At 38.8% G+C, this 12,544-nt stretch overlaps 1 protein-coding gene across 1 annotated transcript in view; it reads right to left on the bottom strand.

The window, feature by feature from the left end:
* The window catches only part of si:ch211-266k8.4 (uncharacterized), a 65,595-nt gene that overhangs the window by 36,183 nt on the left and 16,868 nt on the right, over nucleotides 1-12,544 (bottom strand). Inside the window, exon 10 of the mRNA XM_087844095.1 lies at nucleotides 8,609-8,721. Within this exon, the coding sequence (XP_087700221.1) occupies nucleotides 8,609-8,721 (113 nt within the window). The remainder of the gene's footprint in view (nucleotides 1-8,608; nucleotides 8,722-12,544) is intronic.

Here is a 12,544-nt window from a genome sequence, read left to right as displayed (position 1 = left end):
TTTTGTTTTTTAAGCGTTTTCTATTTTTAAAAAAATGAAGCAGAGAAAACTATTTTACCCTGTTTGGCAAGAAAAGAGATGACCCAAATGTATGTGTATGCAAAACACGAATAACCCCTTTAACAAATTATGCCCTAGATTTTAATGGAAGTAAACATAATTAAGACAATCCATTAATTATTAAGATGGCACATTCTCTGCTCCAGTCTGAAAGCCAAGTTCCAGCACAATGTAAACAAAGGTGCTTTATTCACATGCATGAGCACAAAACAGTGCTTCTTTCCTGCTCTTATTTGATCCCACACAAGCACGTTTCTCCTTTTACCTCCATTATATAGCAATACACACATACTCCAGGATAGCCAGAGGGACTCCACAGGGTGTAACAGCAGAATAGGTCAATGTTGTGTTGGAGTATGTGAACACACACACATACTTCGAGAAAAGGAAAGCAACCAGGCAGGAAAACCTTCAGGGTCTAACCCTGGAGGAAAGTATCCGGGGCTCAGTATGATCTGAGCCAGCAGTGCTTTCCTTTCTTTCCTTTAAAAAGATAAGCTTTTGTCTTCGCAGAGTCTTATCTCCTCTCCCACCTGCAGCCTCTAATCCCATTATCCAACACATTTATACACAAATCACAAATAATTAATAAGGCTCATAATTTCATCTAATTAAGGACCGTGTGCAAACAAGCGCAGAATTTCAAACCAGCTGCCTGCGTCTCACTTAATGAGGAGACATGAGGACACGGAAACTGTTGTTAAAGTCTCTTGCTTTGTGTTTTTTCTGTGACAGCTCCTAACTTATGAAAAAATATTTAGATGCAATATCAATATAACTATTCTTTAACGTAAAACAAACTATGCACATGATGAAACAGATTCGTTGGATAGCCTATAAACTGATTAACAGAACAGATCAGTAATCCAACAACCATGTCAGTGATATTTTGAACAGAAATTACATTTTCCATTTCTTTAGTTCTGTCATATGTTGATTTGCTGTGCTTTTAATTTCAGTCTCATGTCACATACCATTGGTAGAATTAAATGATTCTTCAAGGGTTTTCCTTGGGACTGAGCACATTGAAATAACAGTACATAGATTTAGCCCCCATTATAAATGAGGTCATATGTAATAGTAAAGATGTTGTAGTACAAGACATCAGAGACGCCAAGGAACTGTAGACCACTCCAGTGACATAAACCATTTGTACCTTAGAAAATATGGAAGCTACTACTTCCTTGATTGGTTAATTTGCGCTATTGTGTGACTTTGTATTTTATTGTGTTAGTTTTGAGTACTATGTTAAACTGCAAATGTTACACTGCTTTCTTAAGGTGTGTTTTTTTTCTATGTAAAGACAAGTGGTGGTGAAAATGGAGGCAAAAGAATTTATATGATTTCAAAACATTTTTAAAATTAGCAAAGAATACTGGGTGAGAGTCGCTGTTGGGTAGAGAAGTCCAATGATGCCAATGACAATCAAGCAAAGGAAGAGGAGAGGAATGTAAGTAGACTAAGTGAAATAAAGATTTCCTGGTAAAGACAGGTGTACTTTGAAAGGACTACCCTGACCAACTTCTTCTGCCTTACAACACAAATCCAGCTAATAGAGAACTACATCATGGACTGATTGAGTAGGTGTTATTCCAAGTGAACTACCAAAGACAAACTAAGAGGAAGGACAATTACAACAAAGCCTTAGGAGAAAAGCTTGCTAGAAAGCATTCTCAACTGAAAGGTCATAGGTGGGATAATGGAGGTTAGAAAGGTGACATACTTGGGGTACTAATCAATAAAATTCGGCCCAAAAACTCTAGACTACCAAAAACCAACAAAAGATGCCCCAGATAAATTCACACACTCACACACGATGAACTTGGTTGTTACACAAACATCCGGCCATCCTCTTCCACTTCTACTTATCAGTTTCGAGGGAGGACTGGAGCCTATCCCAGCTATCACAGGGTGAGGCGGGGTGCTCTCAGAACAGGTCGTCAGTCTGTCACAGGGCTTCAAACATCTCTATACAATATATTACTTTAGCAACTCCGATTGCTGTTGAGAAAGGCAATAAATATATTAATCTCAGCCTGACCTTTTTGCTAGCAAGATTTAAAAAAAATTGAAAATAAATAAATAAATAAATAAATAACAAAGGTGAAAGAATGAGATCACAGACACAAGCGGTGGAAATTAGCTTTCTCCAAAGGATGGATGGGCTTTTTCCTTTGCGACAGAGTGAGGAGTTCAGTCATTCAGGAGGGGTTCAGAGTATAGCTGCTACTCCTCCACATTGAAAGGAGCCTGTTGAGGTGGTCACCTCCTGGGTTCATGTCCCGGTGTGCCAAAAAGTGATCGCTGAGCAAAAGGTGAATGTCTTGTTGGCCTAAAATCTATGAAATATTTGTCACACATCTCTTGTGAATGCTATCTAGCCATTTTAAGCCAGAAAGAACATTTCTGTCATGAGGCAGAAGCTGCAATCAGTTGTTGACAACAAGACTTTTATATATTCTTTAATTACAAAAGCAGAATTCTGAGAGATCAAGCCAAGAGAGTAGAAGAAATTGCAACCAGTGTAAAATAAGTTGATAATGATGTGGAAAACAGTATGTACAATAACGCAGAGTCATAAAGACATCTGCAAAATAGGTCATTTCTTTATTTTTACGTATAACCCCTTTGGAAATCCTGTTGACTTTAGACTATTTACCAATATACGCAAACACACAAACACCGGAAAATATGTTTTGAAACTCTGGCCAAGCGTGTCCTACCGAGTGGATGCACCGCACTAAACCCAGGATACAGTGGATACTATTTTTCAAGTGGTTGTCACGAACTGTAGAACAATGTACATCATTCATAATGCACAACACAAAGCAACTTTTCAAACAGCTTTTGATCTGGACACTTGCAGAAGTTGTGCAAGATTAATTTTTTATTTTTATATATAAATAGGTCACAAACTTTGGACTCTGACAAAAAACAAAAAAACCAACAAACAAACAAAAAAAGCACCTCTCTTGTCATTGTTTGTGTGTGGTCATTCCAGTTCTGAGGCCATTAATTTTTTGCTAGCTTGTTCCAACACAGACTATTTTCAACTATTTAAACAGACTAATTTTAAACCCCTCTACCCTAAGAGAATGTTCTGTTAAGGTCTATGAGCTGTGAAAGAATCATACTTGTTTTACATTATCGTACTCCACTGTTACGCTGTCTGAAGCAGAAATGACAGCAAAAGCATAAAAAATGTAATACACCAAGTTGCAAAGGTAGTATTGTGTGCCTGAATCATTTATCATAAACCAAGGAAGCACAGAGAGGGAGGAAATGGTGCTGTTACCGTTTTCACTAAATGATCTTGAATAGATTCTGACGCAGTCTAGCCACACATACACACACACACACACAAACACCCCCCCACACCCACGCTAATATACATAAACTACTGCAGTGTGTCCGCAGGAGCCAAATAACAGATGGACAAAGAGTCAAGGTCAAAAACGGTGTGAAAAGGGGATAAAACAGATTTAGAGAACAGATGGACACAAAATTCACCAAATAAAATGATAACAGTATGATTGCCTTAAAAATAACCCCCCAAAACCCCACTTTCATCTGGGTCAAAAAAGTAAAACTGTTTGTAGTGCTGGATGTTATAAATGATTAATATGAATAGAAAAGAAATGAACTAATACCAAAGAGATCTATAAAACAGTGGCTAATACACCTTTGACATAAAAAAAGGTAAAATTAGTGCAATTTGAATTTGAACTCGAAGGTTTGATATTAACAAAACTTTCCTAGAAACTGCTGGATGAGCCAGTAGACTATGTTATATTATACTGGTTTGCAGCAAACCTCTGCTATTCTCAACTAATAATATTCCTTACCCTCTCCTAGTCATTGATGTGGTAATTTTAGTGGTACTGGTTGGAGGAAACAGTTTGGGGGCACTGAATAAAATGAATGCTGAGTCACTGCACTGAGGCTCAAGAAGCAGGCGGACAGGAAGAAAACAGTGTAGGTATCATGGGAGCCTGCTGAGGAGAACAGGACACTGGCATCTGCTACTACACCAGGGGAGGTGTGGGAAAAAGAAAAAAAAAAAAAGAAAAAGGAGAGAGACATATTAGGGCAAGAGAGGAAATGGAAGTACAGCACAAAGAGGAAAGGAGAAATGATGAAGTGCAGCAGAGGCCTGAAGGGTGAAAAGAGGGCAACAGAGAACCTAATAAAAAAGGAGAATAATAGAAGAGCAGAGAAGGACAGGAAGAGGACAGAAAGCAGAAAGGTCTAAGAGGGGCCAGGATAGGGACAGAACAACATCTATGCGTTCTCAGTGCTTCTCAGCTTGACTCAGCAATAAAGGGAGAATTGAGTGACTTCAGATTATGCTGACTCAGCCTGCTTTTGGACGTGACCCCAAGGCCCCTACGGTCACAGGATATACACATTTTTTCCATGTAAAATGCTAATTAATATGCTATGCAGTTATAATTGTAAATAACAGAGGTTGTAATTAAATATTTTATATATACATTACCACTTTTAAAAACAATGAGCTTTAAGTGGCTTCAAAGAAAACTGCATTTCCAATATGACATGAACTTGGTGAGAAATGGCACAGATCATAGTTGATGATTAATGGAATTATTTTTGTTAATCATGAATCACATGGTTTTTAATGAAATGTCAAAAAAGATGCACAAAGGTCCATCTCTCTGTCAATCCTGCGCTCTAATGCCACAGTATTTTGCTAGTCAAGAATCTTTAGCATCAGCGTTTGGGGCTTTGATTACAGTAAAACCTCCGGATCATTCGAGCACTTATGCAAATATGTGATGTCTTGATGAATCGAGCAGATATTTGAAGGTTACACAGCACCATTCTCACATGAAAATATCTTAAAAGTTTATTTTGTGACCCAGAAAGAGTAATATTTCAAACTCTGCCACTCAGTGTTCCTCCGCCACTGCCTCGATTGAGTTTTGGACGAAATGGATTCTGGGATGTTGCATTTCATCATTTCGAGCTGATTGGAGACCAGAACAGCCAATCAGATTTTTTTGCATCCAAGTCTGTGATTGGCTGGTTTTGTGGAACAAATATAACGGTGTAGAGAAAGAGTTGAGCGCGCACGGCAGAAATGTTGAGAGCGCGAGCAATACATTGCGAGCGAGCGCAAATACAAAAACTGAGCGAGAGGGGCTGCTATTGTGCGTTTGTGTGGATAATAGCAAACACTGAAATTTGCAGGCAGCAATGAATTTTGTTCACTCAAATTCATTCATTTTTTACGTGCGCTCAGAATAGTGGCACAAAAATAACGCCATAAAATTGTGGTCATAAATATTTTGTACTTGTAAATCAGGATGTGCGTGTGTAAAAAAGATTTGTGTGTGGACCAAAAAATACGTGTGAAACTTTCAAGTTTCAAGTTACAAGTACGAATTTTGACCTTGTTTTTCTTCCTTTCATCTGATTGGCCAATGTCATGTCAATCACAAATTTAACTATCCAATCAGAGAACAGATGGGTTTGGCTGTCGGAGGGGCACTTTTTTGACCCTTGAAGGGTAATACAGTTTGAAGCTGGAGGATCTCTATGTAAATATCCGATAGAAGCTAGGTGCCCTAACTTTCAGCAGCTGTTGAAAGGATAAAGTTGTGGTATATCAGTGGTTAGAAATACCATTATTACTTTAGGATTAGTTTAACACAAACTGTGAGTCACAGTGCGCAGCATAAAGGTCCTTTCACATCGGAGGCAGCATGTGCTGCTAATGCTAACTGCTAACTAAAAGCCAAGGATCCAGAATTTGTTGCGCTGGCTGCTGAGCTCTGTGGGTTTTTGCAGCAGCTCTACCTGTACTAGTTGCACCTGCTCCTTGTTGTTTCTATCTCTGACTTTATGTCCTCGACAAGAGTTTGGTTTTTTTGCTGGTTCTTCAAATATTCAATAAAAACATGTATGCTCATTCATAACAAAGAAAGCTTTGTAACTATCCACACTGTGAACACCGTCATTTCCACAATACGAGAGTAACGCTGCAGCACTAAAATAGTAATCTCCAAATGTTTTCTTTTTACCGACCAGCTCCTCTTTGATAGCTGCCGCGTCCATCTTGTCGTTATCTGCAGGTGAAGCGATGCTGGAGGGGGAGTTGTGTTCAGTGAAGGAGAGAGGCGAGGCAGAGTAACGCAGCGTAGAGACAAAAGTGGACGAAAGAGAGGCAAACTTGTGGTTCCACAAGTATAATTATAACGTAACAGACTATATCGATATAAACGATATTGTCACATCTCTTATCTTGTATGAAAATATATCGATATATTTAAAAACTCGATATATCGCCCAGTCCTAATTCATGGTACAACACACGCACACACACACAAAAGGACAATTTCATGTGGAAACTGACAAATTTTTTTTTTACAAAAATTGCAATTACTGTGTAAACCATCTTGGTATAAAAATAAAGCTGACACTTCAGAGCATAACAGCAGATGCCATTGTGTCAATGTAACTCAGGATAAAACAGAAAAATATTTAGGAGATTTTCCTGGCCTGGTCTTTTATGGCATATAACCCCATTGAAAATATGCTGCAGTAGATCAAAAAATGAAGAAAACCACGAATCAACCACAACTTAACATGTGGATTTTGGTCTTGACGTACACTGAGAGAGAGCATGAAGGAAAACTTTATCGTGGTGGTAGCAAGACAGAATTCACACCAACGTTTTCCAAAGGTGAAGCGTAGTTTTGGTCTTTTGTTGCTGGTTCAGCGAACTTTGATCGAAGAGAGTTTCAGATTCTGCGAGATGTCGGCTTTCAGCACCAGATGGCGTGTCCGTGTATTTGCTTACCTGTGCTTTAATCATTTGGTGTTTTATCTGTTTAGGTTGTTGAAATGGTCTTGTGAGGTTTTAGCTGAGATCGGGACGGTTCTTGCAAAATACATTTATATTTAAAAAATTGATTTCAGGATTTATTGAATGGATATTGGATTAAAGTCCATTTGAATTGAGAAACTGATTTTTTAAACCCACCACTGAACAGATGTTAACTTATCTGGTGCACATGTTAACATTAGCCATTAAAAATTTGACATTTACTCAATAGGCACTTTCAATTTTCTTTTTATAATAATTTATTAAAAGGTGTTTTATCTTTTGTTGTAGCCAGCTGCGATGTTTTAAAATCAGACAGTTACTTGCTAAATCTAACTTAGTATTTTGTAACTTCTCCATTTTAGCCAAAGTTCATTTAAAATTTTTTAATCAATGTTCTCCGAGCATAGTTTCGGGTACGTGGCAGGCAGATTATGGAAAACTTGCCACAATTCTTTTGTGGGTTTAATAATTATTGTCTTTGGCCTTTTCATGTAATACCAGTATGACTTCTTGATGCTGCGATTAGTGCTCTGTGGGGATGTACTTGTTGATGGAGGATAATTTGATCTTCTTGGGCCGAAGAACGTTTTTTGTGACTGTGGCAGACTGTTCTGGGAAGTTCAGGTTGACTGTAAGTCATGTCTAAGTCTTGCTTCATGAACAGATCTATTTTCCAAACGAACAATGTTCTAAAGCAGAGGCACTTTGTTTCAATATTCAAGAGGCTGAAATGCTAATGAGAGTGTGGACCACACATCAAGAAATGTGTAATGACATTCGGATTATTCTTAAGCGTCACTGGCAGACAGAGTGAGTGAAAATGTAAAAGAAACGGACTGTTGGATTCTGTCAGAGGCAGTAAATGAATCAGCTCATCCCCCCCCCCCCCGTTGTCTTCAGGGCTAGACAGTCAGACAGGCTGGCAAATAAGGATGACTCATCCTGACTCTCACACACACACGCGCGCGCGCACACACTTGCCCTTCTTTCTGCTTTCCCCACTACACTGACAAACAGCCCTGCAGCTACCAACATGTGACTCATCTCTTAGCCTTTCTGAGTCTGTCAGGATGCAGCCCAAATACACACACACACACTCTTAACTGTCTTTTGTGAAGATGAGATTCCAGTGGTGAGGGGTTTCCATGTCTTGTGGAGGTGATACCTGAACAACCTTCAAAAGAGATAAGCTCCTTTGTTATGTTCAGTTATACCAGAGACGGCTGAACTGACACACGCATGCACACAGTCTCTAGGAGATGTCAACTGACACCCAGAGTCAGAGTGCCTTACCAGCATGTATATTTACTTTAATTTGAACATTTCCATAAAAGCTAAATATTTTGATTTGTTTGTGGCAAGCAGCAAAACAACAGACATTCAAAAGCCTTCAGTAGGAGACAAAAACCTAACAAGCAGTTTAACATTTATAAAGCGGTAAACTGTAGGAAAAAAGGGACTGAGGTGAACAAGGGGCAACTGTTTTCACCCTGTTGTAGCAGAGTTCTCACAAACAGGTTTGTGAATAAAGTGTGTGTGTGTGTGTGTGTAACAGGATCAGCATGTGTGCCACTAAAGGTTAAGTAATGACTGAGTTACCAGAATTTGAAAGGCTATTTGCGGAGTGCCCCAAACTGTCCCTCTGCTTTGTAAGTTTCTGCCTAACAAAACACGTTCTGGTTGTGAGTGCATGAGTACCTGCTTTTGGTTCATTGTGGCTTTCTTCCAGCTCCAGGCTGTTCATGCATTTAAGCTCCCAGTCTTGGACCTCTGTATTCCACAGGGCAGGAACCAACACCGTATACTGGGCCCTTTGATTAAGAGACAGTACAGGACACATATGATAATACAACTTCTGTTGTAGTATTCAATCTGCTTACATTTGCATCCAAAGTTATTCAAATGGATTCGATATGGTTTCTATAATTTAATTTGGGTTTATTGCTTCCAGCTTTTAAAGAAAATTAAATTAACAGTAACTGAGAAGATGATTGATAGGCGAGAAAGAAAGTGTCAGTCTAGCCCCAGAGTTCACTGTAAAGGGCATCAGTGTTAGAGAGGCAGATCATCTGTAACATACAGATTTGTAAAGTAAAAACTGGATCTTGGATAAAGAATAACTTATCTGTATGAATGATTTATGCATCGGGGTAATCAGCTTTAAGAACATCTAGCATAAATAAACCCGACTTCAATATGTACTTAACACAGAGTCCTGATACACATATTGATCTTCAGTTCACTCTAAAAGCAGACAAGAAATTTTAGTTAAAAACCATTTTTAACTGGAATTGGGATAGATCACATGTCCCAGCATAGAATGACAGATGGCTGCACATAACAGCCAGAGCACTTTCCGGAAAATGAAAATCGAGTGAAATGAGTGGGAAGAAGATAGATGAATGAGGCAGAATTCTGATGGATCTGGGTTTTTGTCAGCTCATTAAAAGATCAAGCAAACGTTTCAGAGCCGGTGATGTGCTGCTAATGTATGATGAGCAGAAATCCTTCCTCACCAAACCAAACTGATGCCATAAACATACACGACACACAAAAAGGTTCCAGTTTTTGAAGACCAGGCAAGAGATGCAGAACGCTTCTTTCATTTTTCACAAAACTTTACTTACAAAACTAAATAAACCATAATCATAAGCTTGCACCACTAAAAGAAACAAACAGAGCACACCAGTACTGCTTTTACTGAAACTTTGCCCCACTCAAGTTTGTAAGTTAGATAAGAGTTCTTTAATTGGACAAAGAATTACTATAGATGTATAATTTGACATGATCTGAAGTTGTATCCACATCCACTTTCCTTACAAACTAAAGCTAAAGATCATCGCTGAACTTCAGTGTTTAAGAGGAACACAGGGAAAGTGAAAGACATGGCTTTGGAAATAACATGTGATCTGCATCAAACTAACTTCAATGGTCTATTGTGAAGGTGTGGTAAAGAGGAGGTCACTGACCAGAGCACTTTCACCAACAGACGTTTTCAGCTCTATTGCCACAGGGAGAGATTCAGGAAAGGAAAGAAGATTCATTACAGTACCTAATGACTCTTTACAATACAACGCATCGCATTATCAATATGGTAGAAATATATAATGAGGTTAAAAAAAAAGAAAAAAAAAAGGAATTAACATACTTTTAAAGTAGTTCAAAGTATATACCAGATGGTGTTAGACAGATCTTTTAGAGAAACCACCGAGACGTTTCTGTCAACTTTCTCTCATAGACTGTATTTCTCAAAGAGCAAACATGCTCGATACGACACAGCACAAGGCTGATCAACCCCAGACATTTTTTGTATCAGGTTTCTAAGAAAGTACTTTAAAAGGTTTGATTCACTAAGAGCAACTGAGCAACCCTCAGTGTGAATGCAGCAGAGACTTTTTTGTAAGCCACCGTTGTCACTGTGAAATAAACAAATGATGTGTCAACCCCTGCAGCTGAACTAGAGTGGCAGTGTGGATAAATGAATGAATGAAAGGACGCATAGGAGAGGAAAGGGGGGTGCAGAAAAGAAAACGAGAACACAGGGGAGGAGGGATAACCCACACTGTTTTATGGGAATTGAAGAAGGAGGGGGTAAACAAAAAAGAAAGAGATCGGACTGGTGGCTAAGAATGCTGTGTATGGGAAGTGAGTGGGAGGGGGTGCAGAGGGGGAAGCAGAGAGACAGGACTCTGCACAGGAGATACTGAAGACGGCACAATGAAAAGTAGCTACTGAAAGAAAGCGGTAAATGAGTCGGAGGGGTAGTGAAAGTTTCAAATAAGTAACTTAACTTGAAGAGTTATATGTTTTACTGTGTCTCTACATGCTGTGCTCACCAAATGCACCTAAAAGCAACATACTGAATAAGCACTGAATAGGTTTGCCAGCAGCCTCTGGAATAAACCATTTAAAAGCAATGCAGTGCATCTGGCTGCTTTATCAGAGGTTGAATAGTGCAGCCTCCTGACTCCAGCTAAATATGAGGCTGACTCCACCTCAAGATAACAACACTCATAAAAATAATTAACAAAATATGTCTGTAGTTTGTGGTAGTAACAGCTTAGGTAACAGCTTGTTAGTGGGCAGACATAAAAATCAATCCCCGCCCCTCAAAATAAAGAAAAAAACAAACCAAAAAAAGATTAGAGTGAAAACATTTCAGAGCTGGACAGTGCACAGCAGGCTTCTCTCTGGCTGACACACACACACACACACACACGACAAAGAAATGACATAATGGAAACAACCAAGGTGGAGTGACAGATAATGTCTTTTTAAAGATAAGAACTCTTTTGTTTTGAAAGTTCAATTAAAACCTTTGAGGTTAAAAAGCCTGAAATGTTTATCAAACACACGAGTAGACAATGAATCTTTTCAGCCGCTCCACCCAGAACACGTGTTTTACTCAGCCACAGCAGGTAGTTAAACAGCAACCTCCTGCCTATTTTTTTTCTAAATTCATGTAAAACTTTTCTTTGAAACGCACATTTGAAAAACTAATATGTGAATTTGTGTGTCATGCAGGCCTTTTACAACTCAGATGGAAAAGTGTGAACTTTAGGCAGCACTCTATTTTATTTCCCCTCATCAACACATCATATTACACCACACAAGGAAGTCTCTGTGCAATCTGCCTTGGTGTTCTGTGCAGTAGAGGGTGGCAGTGACTCCAAGCGGTAGGAATTGCGTGAGCTGGGTGTGTGTGTGTGTGTGTGTGTGTGTGTGTGTGTGTGTGTGTGTGTGTGGGGGGGGGGGGGGGGGGGGGGGGGTTGCACAAACTTGAACCCTACAGGACACGATTCCAGAGTTTTCATGACATGAAGTGCAATGGAACTCATTTTAGTATTGCAAACAGTTCACATGGAAGATAACTTGTTTGCAAACATCTTACCAAGTAGTACTGAAACTGAGAAAAAAAAAAAAAAAAAAACCCATAATGCAAATCGAAAACCGGCCGTTGAAAGAAGTCCGCACAGCTTTTAACTTGAAGGTGAACATTCTTCATTTCCAGTTTGGGTTGTACTTTAAGCAGCAGTGAAACTTAAAACGAGTAGGTGGTAAGTTAGCGTCTTCCAGGCAAACAAAGGGTAGCCAGGGCAGTCATCTGGTGACCAATCAAAAGGAGGTTTTTGGTGCAGTGCATTCTGACCAATTTCACTTAGCGTCAAAAGCCAAGCTCTTCTAGGGAGCATAAACTCCACTGCAAAAACAGCTTTGAATTTTTGTGAATATGTAGACATTTTTTTCCACCTGAAAAATCTAGTTGTTGCTTTTTTAATTTATTTGCTGAAGTTGCCAACCTGCAAGTTCTTTATGCTGTTTTTAAGGTGCTTTATGCTGACAGACTGCTATAGCCTGTATACATTTAACAGGTCTTGTAAACAAAAGGTACATATATACATATATATACACACACATATACATATACACACACATATATACACATATATCCTCAACAGAAAGAAAAAAAAAAATCACTGAGTTTATCTTTTTTTTTTTTCTTTTAAAGAGCCCTCATCACCATTATGTTGTTGCACTACTTACAATATTAATGAGAATATTGATCATTATCATTATCGATAAAATCCTAGCGATGAGCATAATCATAACAAATACTGTGTTCAAGACACGTGG

The sequence above is a fragment of the Neolamprologus brichardi genome, chromosome 7, assembly GCF_056152115.1.
Source record: "Neolamprologus brichardi isolate AB-2024 chromosome 7, ASM5615211v1, whole genome shotgun sequence".
NCBI classification, from domain to species: domain Eukaryota; kingdom Metazoa; phylum Chordata; class Actinopteri; order Cichliformes; family Cichlidae; genus Neolamprologus; species Neolamprologus brichardi.
This window is presented reverse-complemented; position numbering and strand designations above follow the sequence as displayed.